The sequence below is a fragment of the Nannospalax galili genome, unplaced genomic scaffold, assembly GCF_000622305.1.
Source record: "Nannospalax galili isolate Female #2095 unplaced genomic scaffold, S.galili_v1.0 scaffold84, whole genome shotgun sequence".
In the NCBI taxonomy this organism is placed as follows: Eukaryota; Metazoa; Chordata; class Mammalia; order Rodentia; family Spalacidae; genus Nannospalax; species Nannospalax galili.
Window position 1 is genome coordinate 517,781 of NW_008352272.1, and position 12,645 is coordinate 530,425.

At 44.8% G+C, this 12,645-nt stretch overlaps 1 protein-coding gene across 1 annotated transcript in view; it reads left to right on the forward strand.

Annotated features, from left to right (window-relative positions):
- The window catches only part of Arhgap17 (Rho GTPase activating protein 17), a 104,662-nt gene that overhangs the window by 41,473 nt on the left and 50,544 nt on the right, over window positions 1-12,645 (forward strand). Inside the window, exons 2-3 of the mRNA XM_017802244.2 lie at window positions 5,560-5,599; window positions 10,406-10,510. Of these exons, the coding sequence (XP_017657733.1) occupies window positions 5,560-5,599; window positions 10,406-10,510 (145 nt within the window). The remainder of the gene's footprint in view (window positions 1-5,559; window positions 5,600-10,405; window positions 10,511-12,645) is intronic.

Genomic DNA, 12,645 nt, shown 5'->3' on the forward strand with positions numbered 1-12,645 from the left:
ATGTGGGGTATATAAATACAATTTAAAGATCTTATTTCCATATCTGAAGATGTCACTGCAGAGTCCATTTTGTGTGGTTAATTTATACAAATTAAAAATAATTGAGCATAGAAAGCTTGGCCCAGTCACAGTGAAGTGGGAGACCAGGTATTTGGACCATGTTTTGGGTGTGGTGAGAACAGTAGTGGTTCCTTGCAGTTGAGATAGAATTAGCCAGGAGAGAAATCTGTTTCGAGTGAAATCTCTTTGCATATTACACTCTACAGTCATGATTTATCAACTAAAAGCAATGTTTTCTAACTCTAGGACATTTTTATTATCTTCAGTGAGCCCTAATATCTGATTAAAATATACTTTCATTCATTTTCTACAATTTGTGAACATAATCTAAAGTATCTACAAAGGCAAAAACAGAAGGCACGGTTATTTTTAAACAGTCTGTTACCTTGCTAACACTAGGTGTGCAGTGTATTTCTCAGCTCCCAATACCTTTGCAAGTCAAGTATCCCCAAGTTGAAAGCAAAGATCCAGGTAATTTAGGAAAAGGACACTGCACAGCTTTCCTTTGTATTTTGGGTACTCTGAGGTGTGTGCGCATTCGTGTTTTTAGAGAAATTGGCAGTTGCACCTATTGCCTTGTGTTACAGGTACTTCTCTGTCTAAAAATGTAAATAACATACTGTTTTTTTAAAAACATTGAGTGAGGAAGCTGACACAGCTTTCCTTTGTATTTTGGGTACTCTGAGGTATGTGCGCATTCGTGTTTTTAGAGAAATTGGCAGTTGCACCTATTGCCTTATGTTACAGGTACTTCTCTGTATAAAAATGTAAATAACATACTGTTTTTTTAAAAACATTGAGTGAGGAAGCTGGCTCAGGTGATAAAGTACTTTCTGTTCAAGCAGAGGACCTGAGTTTGATCTCTCCAGCACCCATGTAGAAAAAGCTGAGCATGACTCACACCCAGTGCTGGGGAGGTGGAGGCAGGAGGATTCCTGGAGCTTGCTGACTAGCCCATCTGACCAGTCTGGTGAGCTCCAGGTTCAGTGAGACTGTCTCAAAAAATAAGGTGGTGGGCAGTAGAGAAAGATGACCTCAACCTATCCTCAGTGTGTGTGTGTATGTGTGTGTGTGTGTGTGTGTGTGTGTGTGTGTGTGTGTTGGGTGCAGGTTTTAGCTGGAGAGATGGCTCAGTAGTTAAGAGCTCTGGCTGCTCTTGCAGAGGACCTGGGTTCTGTTCCCAGCACCCACATGGCAGCTCACAACCCTCTCTATCTCCAGTTCCAGGGAATCCCGCGGCCTCTCCAGATATTGTACACACACAGAACACACACAAGCAGGCAAAACACTCATACACAAAATACAATGGGTTTTCCCTCAACTCTTCAGATAGTCTCTAGCTCCAGAAGCAGCTACTACACAGTTTTAGCTGTTCTGACATTTACTCACATCCATATTTATAAACTGTGTGTGAACCTCCATCCTTTGGGTTGTCAAGTTTAGCTTTTGTCTGTTAACTTTCTGTTTCAGTGAATGACAGCATAGGCTCTGTACAGCTTTCCCCTCTTCTGCTCCACCATCCCAGTAGTTATAATACAGCTTCTGGTTATATTACTATTTGTGTTTAAGTTATTCAATCCAATAAATTATTTGCAACTGAGCATAGTAGTGAATTATGACTGAATTTGGTCACCACAGCACCCATGTAGAAAAAGCTGAGCATAGCTCACACCCAGGGCTGGGGAGGGGAGGTGGACTCCACTTCCTGGTGGACCTTTTGGTTTTCTTGAAGTTATTACTTGCTTTGTGTTTATATTTGCCTTATTTTCTTTGTGACTGTTGTATCACTGTGCTTATAAGCTAATAAATATTTAAATACCTAGCTCTCCAAAAACTGAAAAAAGCCAGGCATGGTAGTAGACCTCTGTAATCCCAACACTGGGAGGTGGAGGCAGGAGAACCAGAAGTTCATGGTTATACTAACTACGAAATGAAGCCAGTCTAGACTCTGTGAGACGCAAAAAACAAAGCAAAACAGAAAACCCCAAGCAACCCACATTTGAAAAAGCAGTAATTTGAATTGTTTGTGGTGGTTGTGGTTTTTGTTTTTGTTTTTGTTGTTCCAGTGTTGGGGATTGACCCTAGGCAAGTGTTCTCCACTGGGCTGTAGTCTAGCCCTTATATTTGAAATTTTATTTCAAGTTGTCAATAGGAGATCATTGAACAAGGAATTGGGAGGAAATGTGCACAGTTGGTTCTTCTCGACCAGCTGTAGCATACTTCGAGCTATTTATTTCTTTTTTTAGTTTTATTATCTTAATTTTATATGTATGAGTATATTGCCTATGTGTGCGTAAGTGCACCCGTGTCGTACAGTGCACATGGGGGTCAGAAGGTGTTGGATTCCCCTGGAACTGGAGTTTGTAGCTGCCACATGGGTGCTGGGAATTGAATCTGGGTCCTCTACAAGAGCAGCCAGTGCTCTTAACTGCTGAGCCATCTCTCCAGTCCCTCTTCTGAGCTATTTCTAACTCCTACTCCTGCTACTACTCCTGCTAATGCTCACAGTGGGATTGTAGAACAATCTGCCTTGTTTTTTTGGTCTTTTTGAGACAGGGTCTCCCAATAGTCCCAGCTGGCCTGGAACTCACTATGTAGACCAGGCTGGCCTTGAACTTAGAGAGATCCACCTGCCTCTGCCTCCCAGGTGCTGGGATCAAAGCCGGCGCCACCACGCCCAGCTTTTTTTTTTTTTAATGATTTGTTTTGTAAGATAACATACTTAAACGTTTGAGTTCTCAGTTTCATTCCTCTCCTTTGAATTTGTGAAAATTTTTTTATTCATAGGCCTTGGGAGTCTTTGTGAGCAATTTTAGAGTAGAAGTGAGTTCTGACAGAAGGTTGCACAGACATGTGTAGATGTTATGGAGGGATCTGGGCATGGGGGCACATTGGTGGACTCATGCCAGGTGTATCCCTGCTAGGCTAACCAGTAGGCCTTTTTTGGTTTTTTGGTGTTTGTTTGTTTGTTTGTTTGTTGAGACAGTCTTCCTGTAGCTGCAGATGGCTGGAACTCTATGTAGACCAGGCTAGCCTCCATCTCACTGCAGACTGCCTCCCAAGTGCTGAGATTAAAAGCATATGACACGTGGACCTTTTTCCCTTTTTTTGTTTGTTTGCAGGCCTCTTTTTGAAGTGCTTGTTTGGTTTGACCCCTAGTCAGCTGGGGCCTTGCTCCACTTCCCTGGCTGGTATGACTACTGGTGTTTGGCACTTCAGCAATGCTCAGCACCACACAAGCCAAGCAAGGGCTAAAATGGCATCCTTTGGCGGCTGCTGCTGTGAAACTTGTCCATGGAGTTAAGAGTTGGCCACTTCCAGTAGCTGGGCCCTTGACTTTCTCCAGACTCTAACTTCTGGCCTGGGGAGGTATTTGAATCAGGGTAGGGTTCTGGTATCTGCAGAATCTGGTGAGTGAGCATCTTCTCTAGGCAACTCTAGGTTAACTGGGACACTGTGACTCCTGGTACTGGAATCCTCTGTGGCAGAGCCCAGTTTGTTGACATGCCCCTGCCCCAAGCATAGGTTGGAGGACTACCGATACTTCTCTCCATAACTGGTGCTCTGAGCTGTGTTTTGAGGTCATTCTAAGGGTCCCCTTACTTTTTGCCAAACAGCTTTTTCTTCTCCTGTATTGGTTCATGGCTAAGATTATGCAGCCCTGCATTCCACCATATAGCTTGTGAAAAACTCATATTTCAGCCGGGTGTGGTGATATACAGCTTTAATCCCAGCAGTCGGATCTCTGTAAGTTCCAGGCCAGCCTGGTCTACAAGTGAGTTCCAGGCCAATCAGGGCTACACAGTGAGACTCTGCCTTTAAAAAAAAAAAAATCACATTTCTAGTTCCTTTGTGTTTCTCTCCAGTTGCCCAAAATATTTGGACTTTTCTTTCTCTTTAAAAATCTCTATTCATTTTTAATGACAATTTGGTTAATATTGCAGACAACTTGTTTCAAATCACTAGTTGAACCCAAGTCCAAAATAACACTTTAGTAATTTTGAGTTTTATAGATGTCAGTGAGTCAGCCCTTATGAACTGCAGAGAAAAGTATTTGTACTACTAAACTTTCTGTAGTTGTGCAAAATACTTGTCACTTGAAAGGGTGGCTGGGGAGATGGTGGGTCAGTGGGTTAAGTGCTTGCTGTGCAAGCATGAGGACACCGCTCCAGATCCCCAGCACCCACATAAAAGCCAGGTGAGGGTGGTGACCTACCTATAATCCTTGTCCCAGGAGGTAGAGACAGGATCCCCAGGGCAAGATGGCTAGCTAGATTAGTTAAATTGGTGAATTCTAGGCTCAAGTGAGAGACCCTGCATCTATTAATGTATCGGGTGAAGAGTGATCAAGAGTGATCGAGGGAGACACCAGACATCAATCTGTAGCTTCCACATGCATACCCACAACATATATATGCATACCCTTGCACACATCATATACTCATTTACACATGCAAACATGCATACACGCACACACAGAGCACACACATACACATGTCAAAAAAAAAAATGGAGGAAAGGTTTTTGGCTTGAAGCTGCAGGGGTTTTGGTCCATGGTTGTTTGGCCCTGTTGCCTTGGGTCTCTGATGGTACAGGGTGTCATGGTGGGGACATGTGCAAGGCCTGTTCATGGCGTTGAAAATGAAGAGAGACAGGAAGAGATTGGGATCCCCAAATCCCATTCAAGGGCCCTGATTCCTCCACCTAGACTGTCTACTAAAGGCTGCTTCACCTTCCAGTATAGCAACCAAGCCTTTTAGTACGTGGACCTCTGAGCAGTTTTCTCTACCTCTAGACTCCACCAGTTTCTCTTCTGCTGGCCAGGCACCATCCCCGTTTTCTGCATAGTTCAGTGAACTTTCTAGTAGCTTCCAAGCACTGCAAAGAAAAACTTGAGAAATACTTTTGAAATTAAGGAAGGAATTTTTCATTGTTACTGTTGTGCATGATGGTTTAAGTTTGTGTTTTCGTGTAATATTTGGAAATTTATGACAAACTTTTCAATAGGACTATGGAAATTTGGATGTGATCATTTTAGCATCTGAAGTTAAGCCTTCAGAAAGGAGCTGTTTCTCAAGGTCTGGTCTCTATAGACCTTCTGTAAGCTAATATATCTTGTGGAGAGTAAGTGGAAAGGCCTGTTTTAAAAATGCAGAATCTCACTCCAGACATGTGAAATCACACTAAACTGCTTACTGTGTGACCAGCCTTGGAGATAGACCTGTGAATTAGCCTTGTCTTCCACAGCAGGCTCCATGACAAGAGCTGCCACCGCAAGTCATGGGGTTTGTTAGATTGCTGTTCTCTCTCTCTCTCTCTCTCTCTCTCTTTGTTTGACCTTCTTTGGTTTGCTGAAATTGCTCTCTGATATAAACATTGGTGAAAATCTAATCATCCATTTCTGCCAGTTTTGTTTTAAGCTCCAAATTTACAACTTCTAAGTTTCATAAGTTGTTCTTGTTTCTGCATTTTAATTCTGGACTTTTTTTTCCCCCATAGAGCTGAGAAAACAGAAGTCCTCAGTGAAGACCTGCTGCAGGTAACAATTTTTTTTCTGGTACTGAGGATTGAACCCAGGACCTTATGCATGCTAGATGGGCACTCTACCACTAAGCTATACCCCAAGCCCTCTATTTACTATTTACTTTGAGACAGGACTCCACTAAGTTGCCTGGGCTGGCCTTAAACTTACTTGGTAGCCCATTCAGGCATTGAACTCATAATCCTCCTACCTCAGCCTCCCAAGATGTGTAATTATAGCCCTGTGCCTCCAGGCTGGTGAAACAAAGACTTAAAACAATCTCTTTAAAGAAATGAAATGAAAACTAATAATAAATCCAGGACTGATGGTATAACTCTGTGGTAAAGTACTTCCCTGTCATGGACAAGGCCTGGATTCAAACCCCAAATAACGGGGGATGAGTTGGTGCTAGGACTTGGGAACTGGGGACAAAACAGACTGCGGAATAAGACTTAGAGCTCATGGGGTCTTTCTCTTCCTCCTCTTCCTCCCCTTTCTCCTCTTTCTCCTCTTCCTCCTCCTCCTCCTCCTTTTCCTCTTCTTCCTCCTCCTTAAAACTGGAATAGAATAAACTGAATTAACATGGATTTAAGCAGGAAAGGGAAGCATGAAGTATGGTGATAGAAAGGGGATCTGAAACCCTAGTGTCATGTTATGGAGTTCAGATGCTGCTAGCCCTGCTTCCAAGTGCCAGGTGTTGGGGTGGGGCGGGGCCCTAGCTTGGTAGCCTAGTCACGGGTCTTGAGCAGGCCAGGACACTGATTACTGCTGCAATGATGTTCATGATGGGACAGGCCCTGCCTGCTGCTCAAAGGTCCTACTGGTTCTAACCTAGAACTTTGACTTGGCCTTCCCACCTAACACTGTTTCTCCCCAAACCTGGGCTGCTTGAGACTCAAGGGCTTCGGCTTTTAGTGACAGTGACCAGATCTTGCAGAACTACCCTGAGGGTGCTTCATATCAGCAGCCAAGGCCTTCCCTCCCTCTCCTGCCAGGAGACTTTGGCCAGGGCCACCCTGCTCCATCCATCAAGAAGTACCTCTAACTTTGGATTTGGAGAAGGGACTGGAACCTTTATACCCTTTGTCTCCTCTGCTCATATCCTGTACAGCAGAATGCTTGGGGTGTGTGGGGGGCGGGTGAGCCTGCTCTACAGAATTTTGTGCTAGGTCTCTTTCCCTGTCCTTTTGTCTCTTAGTTCCTTAACCTTTAGCAGGTCTGTCTATCCAAGTGAGTCCCTAAAGACCGAAGGTCTGTCCCAGGTTACTGTCCATTCTTTTCTGCATAGAAAGTAGCTGGCATAGTTTAGAAAAAGGCTTCCATCACAGCCTGCCAAAACACCCTAAATTATGTCAGCCATCTGCAGGTAGAATAGTCATTTTGGTGTCTGCAGACAGCTGGTTTTAAAGATGCCCTTCTATAAAATGGTGCAGTATTTGAATTTAGCCTTATGCACATCCTTCTGCATGCCTGCTTTCACTCCTTCCTTCCCCTCCCTCCCTTCCTCCCTTCCTCATTTATTTTATGGTACTAGAAATCAGATGCAGGGCCTTGAACAGAACAGACAGGTACTCTGCCATTGAACTCATTCCCAGCCGCCCCTATATTTTAAATTATCTCTAGATTACTTGCAGGTCCTAACATAGTGTAAGTGCCGTGTACATGGTTCCTCTGTATTGTTTAGGGATCAGTGACAAGGAAAAGCAGGTGTGCAAATGCTTAGTGCAAAGTGTTTTTTCCTTAAATATTTTTGGCCCATGGTTGGCTTAAATGGATGAATATGAAAATCTATAGAGATGGAGGACCAGTTGATTTTTCTTTGTTTTTTTAGCTGGGGTTTGAACCTAGAGGATTCTAAGCCTGTGCACACTTAGAGCTATGCCCCCAGCCAAGTATACTTTTAAGAACATTTCTTGGCTTTAAAAAAAATTATTTATTTTTATTTTCTGTGTTTTACTTGCATGTATGTAAGTACAGCCATGTCATGCAATGCCTGCAGAGGTCAGGAGACGGTGTTGGATCACCTGGAATTGGAGTTACAGGTGGTTGTTCGCTGCCATGAACATCCTGGGAACCAAATCCAGGTCCTCTGCAGCAGCAGGGTTCTTAACTGCTGAGTCATTGACTGTGTGTGTGTGTGTGTGTGTGTGTGTGTGTGTGTGTGTATCTATGTGTCTGTGTGTGGTTTTTTTGAGTCAGGGTCTCCCTGTAGCCCTAGCTGTCCTGGAACTCACTATGTAGGTCAGGCTGACATTGAACTCATAGAGATCCGTCTGCCTCTGCCACCCCAGTGCTGGGATTAAAGGAGTGTGCCACCACGCCCGGCTGCAAAGTACTTTTAATTCTTAGCAGTTGAGCAGACAGCATGCAGGGCAGCAGGCTCTAAGGTGGCTCTGACAAGAACAGAATGAAGCCCAGGGACTTGTCCTTTCTTAGAACTGATGTCATCCATCTGCTTCTTCTCTCAGACTCTCTTCAAAAAAGACTTGTTAAGGAATCATATTCTTAACACTTCTTAGTTTTCATAATGCATTTAAAATTCATTTTCTAACTCCAGAAGTACTGTGTGGGCCGGTCAATCTTTTTGTTTGTTTGTTTTTGGTCTTTTTGAGACAGGGTCTCCCTGTAGCCCCAGCTGACCTGGAACCCACTGTGTAGACCAGGCTGGTCTTGAACTCACAGAGATCCTCCTGCTTCTGCCTCCCAAGTGCTGGGACTAAAGGTGTGCTCCACCACGCCCGGCTGTCAATCTCTTATTTAGGTTTTCATGTCAGAGTTTTCCCCCCTTGCCCACATCAGGTAATACATATGATCGCTCATTTACTCACTGAAGTCCTGAGATGAAGCCTGAGGCCCCTACAGCTGGTGGATGGCCAAGTCCTGGGCCCTGAGGTTGTGCAGAGGGCAGCTGTTATTGTCTCTTTGTCCACATTCGCTGGGGTATGAAAACTTTGCTGGTTCACGGAAATTACTGTTTTGATAACAGATTCTTGTACCTTGTCTGCCATAACTTTCACTGTTCTGCTGTTTTTTTTTTTTTTTTTTTTTTTTGGTCTTTTTGAGACAGGGTCTCCCTGTAACCCCAGCTAACCTGCAACTGAGGCTTAAACTCACAGAGATCCTCTTGCCTCTGCCTCCCAGTGCTAGGATTAAAGGCATGTGCCACCACACCCAGCTTGCTGTTTTTAATTTTAAGAAAAACGAGCAGTGGTTAATGGTATCTACTCTAGTTTCCAGGTCTGCCTCCAACTGCCTTCGTGGCCTCAGGGACTAGCCTCTCAGTGCCTCAGTTTTCACTGGTCTCCAAATGAGAGCTTGGCAGTCTCTGCCCCATGAGGTTGTTTCCTGGGTTAGTAAGTGAACTGTGGTCGGTCCTAACACTGGGACCAGAGAGAAGGGACTTGATTCTGCTCTGACCTCCACCACAGTGCTGCTGGCCACTCTCTGAGGGCACTGCTCGTTTTTCTGCCACCTCTTCCTGTTAAGAGCTGAGTCTTTAGTGCTGTGGAGTTGCCTCAGGAAGCTGTGTATCCCAGTAGGTGGAAATGAAAATGTATTCGCTGTTATTTTTCTAATACCTGACCCAGGGCACAGTAGTTACCTGTCCAGTGTGCTCAAAAGTTGTAAGTGAATACCTTCCAATCCTGTGAGACAGATACTGGTGTATAGAGGTACTTGGGAGAAACCAGTGAACAAAATAGACGGGCCTTGTGGAGTTGGCATGCTGGTGAAAAGTGATTGAAATGGAGATTGTGTTAGCGTTCTACTGCTCTGAAATGTGGCCACTGAAGATAGGAAAGTGCTGTGGCACACCATGCTCCTCACTGTCAGCTTGACTGCAGGTCAGGGTCCTGGGGACTGCGGCTTGGATCTGAAGAGAAACTACTTGTGTCTCGGGGTAACTTTAAAAAACAGGCACAAAACAACATAGGGGGTTATAATGCCTGGGGGTCAGAATGTATTCTGCTTTGAATTTGTTGATTTTTTTTGTTAAAATAGAAAGTGTCCCTGAAGGCTTGCTCTCATTCTTCATGAGTCATTAGAATACACATTTTTGGCATTCCTTCTCTAACAAGCAGCTCTGTTTGCCATAAACAGCCATATCCATTTTGGGAAGCTCCTCAGGATGTGTGGGTCCCTAGGCCAGTGTTTCTTAGTATTGGGTGTCTGTTCTGCTGTAGATGTCTCATGAAAAAGAAACAAAAACCTGCCCAACTCCTCTAATAAGGAGTAAGGTCTCTGACCTCGACCTTATGTTTCAGTTGTGCCGCACTGTTTGCTATACTGTGTAGGGAAGGCCCCATTGCTCATGCCTCTGGTGTTCTTTTTCCATATGGCAGTGGGTCTCGGCCTGGACCTGGACCATTCATTTGCAGTTCTGCTTGGTTGCATCCAGCTTTGGTGGTGTTGTAGTGGGTAAATTGATTGCTGCTACTCAGCTTCATAGTAAGGTGTAGTCATGACTGTCTCTTAGCTTTGGAGGGATCTAGATTGTTCGGTGTAAGGGAGACCAGTGGTTCTCAGGGAGGGCTGACTTTGCTCTTCTGGGGTATTTGACATCTTGGAGAGTAGGGTACTACTAATATCTAGTGGGTAGAGGCCAGAGATGCTGTTGGATGTACTACAGTGCACAGGACAGCTCCCGAAACCCAGTGTCAATATGAGACCCAAGTGTAAGTGATTAGGAGCCCTTTCCATCAGCACCCAAGAGCTGTAAAATCCTCTGTGGCCTGCCTTTCCTACCTCTATGCAGACACCACATACGGAAGAAGCGGGATCTGTTCTTGAGCCTTGCAAATGACTCTTTTGTCTCTACTTTGACAGATTGAACGGCGCCTGGACACCGTGCGGTCAATGTGCCACCACTCCCATAAGCGTTTGATAGCATGCTTCCAGGGCCAGCATGGCACGGATGCTGAGAGGAGACACGTGAGTATCAGATATGTTGCACAGCCATCATTCCTGTGTCTTCCTGAGCCTCTCCATCCCCTGGGTTGGCTGACTTTTTCTGCCGTCAGCAGATAGGCCTTTGCATTGGGACTTTCCATCACTCTGTATGTGTGTGCACACTTGTACACCTCCTGACCCCGGGGTTTCAGAAACCGCTGGACTGCAAGCTTTTCACCCCAGTCTTCTCCAGGTTCCTTGAAAAGACTCACTGGTGTGAGAATGGGCATGTCAGCAATCTTTTAATGGCAAAAATCTGAACTCTTATCTCAAAGTGACTTAAAAAGGTTAGAAGTAATCTATAGGCCAGTTAGCTGAAAACTCTAGGGATTGGGAAGGACTTGAGATAAGGTTTGGTCTAGCACTTCAGTGATATGACTTCAAACTCAGTTTCATTTCTTCTCTCCCTTTTGCCTCCTTCTCTAGAAAGGCATGCTCATGGTGGCAGGTTGGCTGCCAGCGGCTTCTCTGGGCATGGGTCCTAGTGTGTATCCAGAGAAGAGAACAGCTCTTCTAGTAGCTTTCTTAGCTGCACCAGGAGACTTCTCCTAAGCCTTTGGAAGTGGAAATCCCTTTGTATCACATCAGTTTGTATCCAGTCACATTCCTCATTTGGGAATGTTCCTACTGTACTCTGGTCACCATGGGCTGGGGCTGGGGGTGGATGGGGAGATGGGATGCACTAGTTGTACCAGCTGAAGCCTGGATTGTGTCTTATCTCCATCACAGGCTTTACTGAGGCCAGGGTAGATCCCTGAGAGAAATCAGCGTACTGTTGTAGAGAGGAAGGATGGATTCTGGGAGGGGTGTCAACTGTCCACTGGACATAGGGCTCTTCAGAGTGTTCCTGTTCTGAGGTGCCGCTAGTACAGCAAGCTGCCTTTGTTCATTAGGCAGTCTACCCTTGCTTTTACAAGCTCCTAGCTTATATGCATTCATTCACTTGGTTCAAGTGAGTTCGCTGGCATACCGGGAAGCTTTTTTTTGTTTGTTTGTTACCTGACATCTCAGAAGGAAGAACTAGTATGTAAATAAATATCTGTCAGTCTCTTTTGAATTTCCCACAGTTACTTATGGGACACCTGACCACAAGTGTCCTTGCACAACAGTTAGGATTCTGGAATTGTGTTAATTAAGAGCAGACATTTTCATATACCTATGGGGCCAGGAATGTCAGCCAGCCACTGTCTGCCCCGACTGCCCCTCCTCGTTCTTGCCTTGACTTCCACCTGCCTACCCTTTCGTCCTTGTCTTCCGAGGCCCTGTGCTTCTTCTGAGTCAGCTCCTCCGTTATCATGGCTTCTAATTAATGAGCTGATGCTGGTCTTCCAAACCATTTCAACCATGCGAAAAGTTCTGACTGCAGAAGTCCATTTCTACACCAGCATCAGTTCTCCTTCTGTGTTGATACTTCAATGCTGTTTATCCTGTTAGGCAAGCAAGAAACTGTGGTGTTATCTCACATTCCTTCTTATTTATCCTCCACCCTCCTGTAGCTAGCTGCCTTATTAGTAAGCCTAGTGATTCTCCCTATGAATGTCTTTTAAATTCCTTGCCCCTGCCTCATCTCTACCTTCTCCTTAATGCAAGACTTGGTACCTAGAATACCTGGACTGTGTATGGACTATTGTCGTAGTCACCCTCTGAACCACATTTCCTGTCTCTAATTTCCCTCCTTTCTAGTCAGTCTTCAGCCTTATTACCAGAGTCAGTGGCCAAGGGTGGGAAGATGCTGAATATTTTGTGTTGCTGGTAAAATAGTTGGACAAGGCAGTACCCCCCCACCCCCCAATGCTAGTGGGACCTCTTTAAGGGGCTCTGTTGGTTGCTATTGTCTGGGATAAGGTCCAAGCTCTTTAGCATGACTTAAACCCTTGGTAATCTGATCCCATTTTGCCTCACCAGCTTCTTTGTCCCTTGCTTCCTCTCATTCCCACTTCAGTCCAGCCACATAGTAACTCAGCAGTCCCTAAATATGTCACTATCCTTCACACAGCTATGTCCTGTTGTTCCTGTTGTCTGCTTTGGATGCTGCCCCGCTGTCAATCTATTCATTCAAAACAAACAAGCTAATATTTATCATACCAACAATGTACGGTTCTGGAGATAGTAAAATG